The 3,081-nt window shown below is 45.5% G+C and overlaps 1 protein-coding gene across 1 annotated transcript; it reads right to left on the bottom strand.

Moving 5' to 3' along the window:
- Nucleotides 1–1,586, bottom strand: LOC112263140 (zinc finger protein 239). Its single transcript, XM_024439152.2, has one exon. It carries the CDS (start codon nt 1,408–1,410, stop codon nt 448–450), a length of 963 nt encoding a protein of 320 aa, XP_024294920.2. The 5' UTR covers nt 1,411–1,586; the 3' UTR covers nt 1–447.
- Nucleotides 1,587–3,081: the final 1,495 nt, after the last annotated feature.

Below are 3,081 nucleotides of genomic sequence, written 5' to 3' on the forward strand. Positions count from 1 at the left end.
TTGAAAAACAGTACAAAATATTTTATTGTGTTATCCTCTGGCAGCTACAATACACAATACTTTTTAACCAAAACATAAAGAAATGAATCAATCTGTGACTGTGAGACTAACACATTTTAGGGACCAGTCAGCAGTCTCATAACAATTTGGGACAGACAAGTTGACCACATGCTGTCGACTCCTCTTTGTGAAAATGACATGTACTGTGGAATGTTGGAGAGTCAGTCTAAGTCCATTAGCGATGATTTTAAACTGCTAACTCACAATGTATTTAAACAAGAGAAGTGACTTTAGAGGCATGTCTTTGTCTTCTAAAACATGTCAGAACAGGCCACTTTTACAACTTCTAAGGCATGTTGTGGGTTCTCCCTTTAGTAAATGTTCATATGTGTTGTGAGGGGGATCTAAGCTATGGTGTCTCTCCATTGGACCGGCATTTTAGAGATCCTACTCCGACAAAGCCTTTTCTGCACTCTGTGGACTCTGTGGTCTCTCTGCACTCTGTGGTCTCTCTGCACTCTGTGGTCTCTCTGCACTCTGTGGTCTCTCTGCACTCTGTGGTCTCTCTGCACTCTGTGGTCTCTGTGGTCTCTCTGCACTCTGTACTGCGTGAGCCATTTTGTGAGTTTTCATGTGAGTCTTGCGGGATGAGGACTGACTGAAGCATCTGCCACAGACGTTGCAGCGATACGGTTTCTCTCCAGTGTGAGTTAGTAGGTGACATTTTAAAGCACCTAACAATCTAAAGCATTTTCCACACTCTCTGCACTTATACGGTTTCTCTCCTGTGTGAGTCCTCATGTGCCCTTTAAGAGTGTTCTTCTCCCTGAAGCACATGCCACAATCTTCACACTGAAACGGTTTCTCTCCAGTGTGAGTTAACTGGTGGAGTTTAACTTGTCTTTCTCCTGAGAAGCCTTTTCGGCACAAATGGCATTTATATGGCTTATCTCGTCCCTCTATGTGAACGGACGTATGATGCTCTTTAAGGGCCTTGCCATGTCTGAAGGTTTTGCCACACACTTCGCACAGATGTGGCTTCTCCACATAGTGATAAATACTTATATGATATTTCAGCTCAGAATTCTTAGGGAAACATTTGCCACAAATATGACAAAAAGTTTTCATTAGACTGTGAGTTTGCAGGTGAACCGCCATGTTCTCTGCAGGCCCAAGGACCTTCCCACACAAACCACACAAACGGTTTTGCTCCGCTAAGTGCATCTGAACATGTCTTATCAAATGACGCGTGAAGTCAAATGATTGCCCACACACCTGGCAAGAACAAGGAACGTTGTAGTTGTGCAACGTAGTGCTTTCCACACCTTTGACTTCCTCACTTTGAGCTGCAGGGCTTTGCACATAGGGAAGTGTAAATATCATCAGGGGGCCATTCTGTTTAGACAACATAACAGTTTGGTTCTGTGCTGTTTGGAAGGGTTGGGCCAGGAGAAAGGTTGTGGGGAAGGGCTGGGGTTTGGGCTGAGGCTTGGGCCGGGCCTGATGTTGGGGCTGGGGTTTGGGCTGGGCCTGATGCTGGGGCTGATGCTGGGGCTGAGGCTGGGCTGAGGCTGGGCCTGATGCTGGGGCTGAGGCTGGGCCTGATGCTGGGGCTGAGGCTGGGCCTGATGTTGGGGCTGAGGCTGGGCTGGGCTGAGGCTGGGCCTGATGTTGGGGCTGAGGCTGGGCCTGATGTTGGGGCTGAGGCTGGGCCTGATGTTGGGGCTGAGGCTGGGGTTTGGGCAGAGGTTTGGGCTTGGCCTGGCATTTGGATGGGCCCTGACCAAGGTTTTTGCTCCGAAAGAGAGGAGTGCATGTGACTGTTGTGGACTCTGTCGTTCCAGAGTCTGGAAGCTGCTCTTCCCCCAGACTGGTCCTTGGTTCCTGCTGCTTCTCAGTCACTGTGGGCTCTGGGTCCTCCTGCTCCGTTAAGGCAAGGGTAAGAAAATCATTACTCAATAAATATTGCAATATTTTTTACATCTATAACTCTGACAGACTTCCCTCTGCTCTGCCATGAAATGACTGAATAAAAACCACCATGTCCCACAAAGGGATGAGCACATTGGGGATAAAATGTATATCACAACCAGGACACAACCTACCGTGCCTTCTGAAAGTATTCACACCCCTTGACTTCTTACACATTTTGTTGCGTTACAGCCGGAATTTAAAAGTGATCAAATTGAGATTTTTCATCACTGGCCTACACACAATACCCCATAATATCAAAGTGGAATTATGTTTTTTACAAATCAATTAAAAATGAAAAGCTGAACTGTCTTGAGTCAATAACTATTCAACCCCTTTGTTTTGGCAAACCTAAAGTGCAGGAGTAAGAATTTAAGTCACATAAGTTACATGGACTCACTGTGTGCAATAATGTTTAACATGATTTTTGAATGACTACCTCATCCCTGTTCCCCACACATACAATTATCTATAAAAAAGGTCCCTCAGTCGAGCAGTAGATTAAAACAGACTCAACCACAAAGAGGTTTTACAATGCCTGGCAAAGGGCACCCATTGGTAGATGGGTAGAAATCCATTTGAGCATGGTAAAGTTATTAATTACCCTTTGCATGGTGTATCAATACACCGTCATTAAAGATACAGGTGTCCTTCCTTAACTCAAGTTGCCGGAGAGAAAGGAAACCGCTCAAGGGTTTCACAAAGCCAATGGTTACTTTAAAACAGTTAGTTTAATGGCTGTGACAGGATTTTTTTAAAAAGAGGATGGATCAACAACATAGTTTTGTAGACCTCCACAAGCCTGGTTCATCCTTGGGAGCAATTTCCAAACGCCTGAAGGTACCACGTTCATCTGTACAAACAATGGTACGCAAGTATAAACACCATGGGGCCACGCAGCCGTCATAGCGCTCAGGAAGGAGATGCGTTCTGTTTCCTAGAGATGAATGTACTTTGATGCGAAAAGTGCAAATCAATCCCAGAACAACAGCAAAGGACCTTGTGAAGATGCTGGAGGAAACCGGTACAAAAGTCCTACATCGACATAACCTTAAAGGCCGATCAGCAAGGAAGAAGCCACTACTCCAAAACCTCCATAAAAAAAGCCAG

Source organism: Oncorhynchus tshawytscha, linkage group LG02 (assembly GCF_018296145.1).
Source record: "Oncorhynchus tshawytscha isolate Ot180627B linkage group LG02, Otsh_v2.0, whole genome shotgun sequence".
In the NCBI taxonomy this organism is placed as follows: domain Eukaryota; kingdom Metazoa; phylum Chordata; class Actinopteri; order Salmoniformes; family Salmonidae; genus Oncorhynchus; species Oncorhynchus tshawytscha.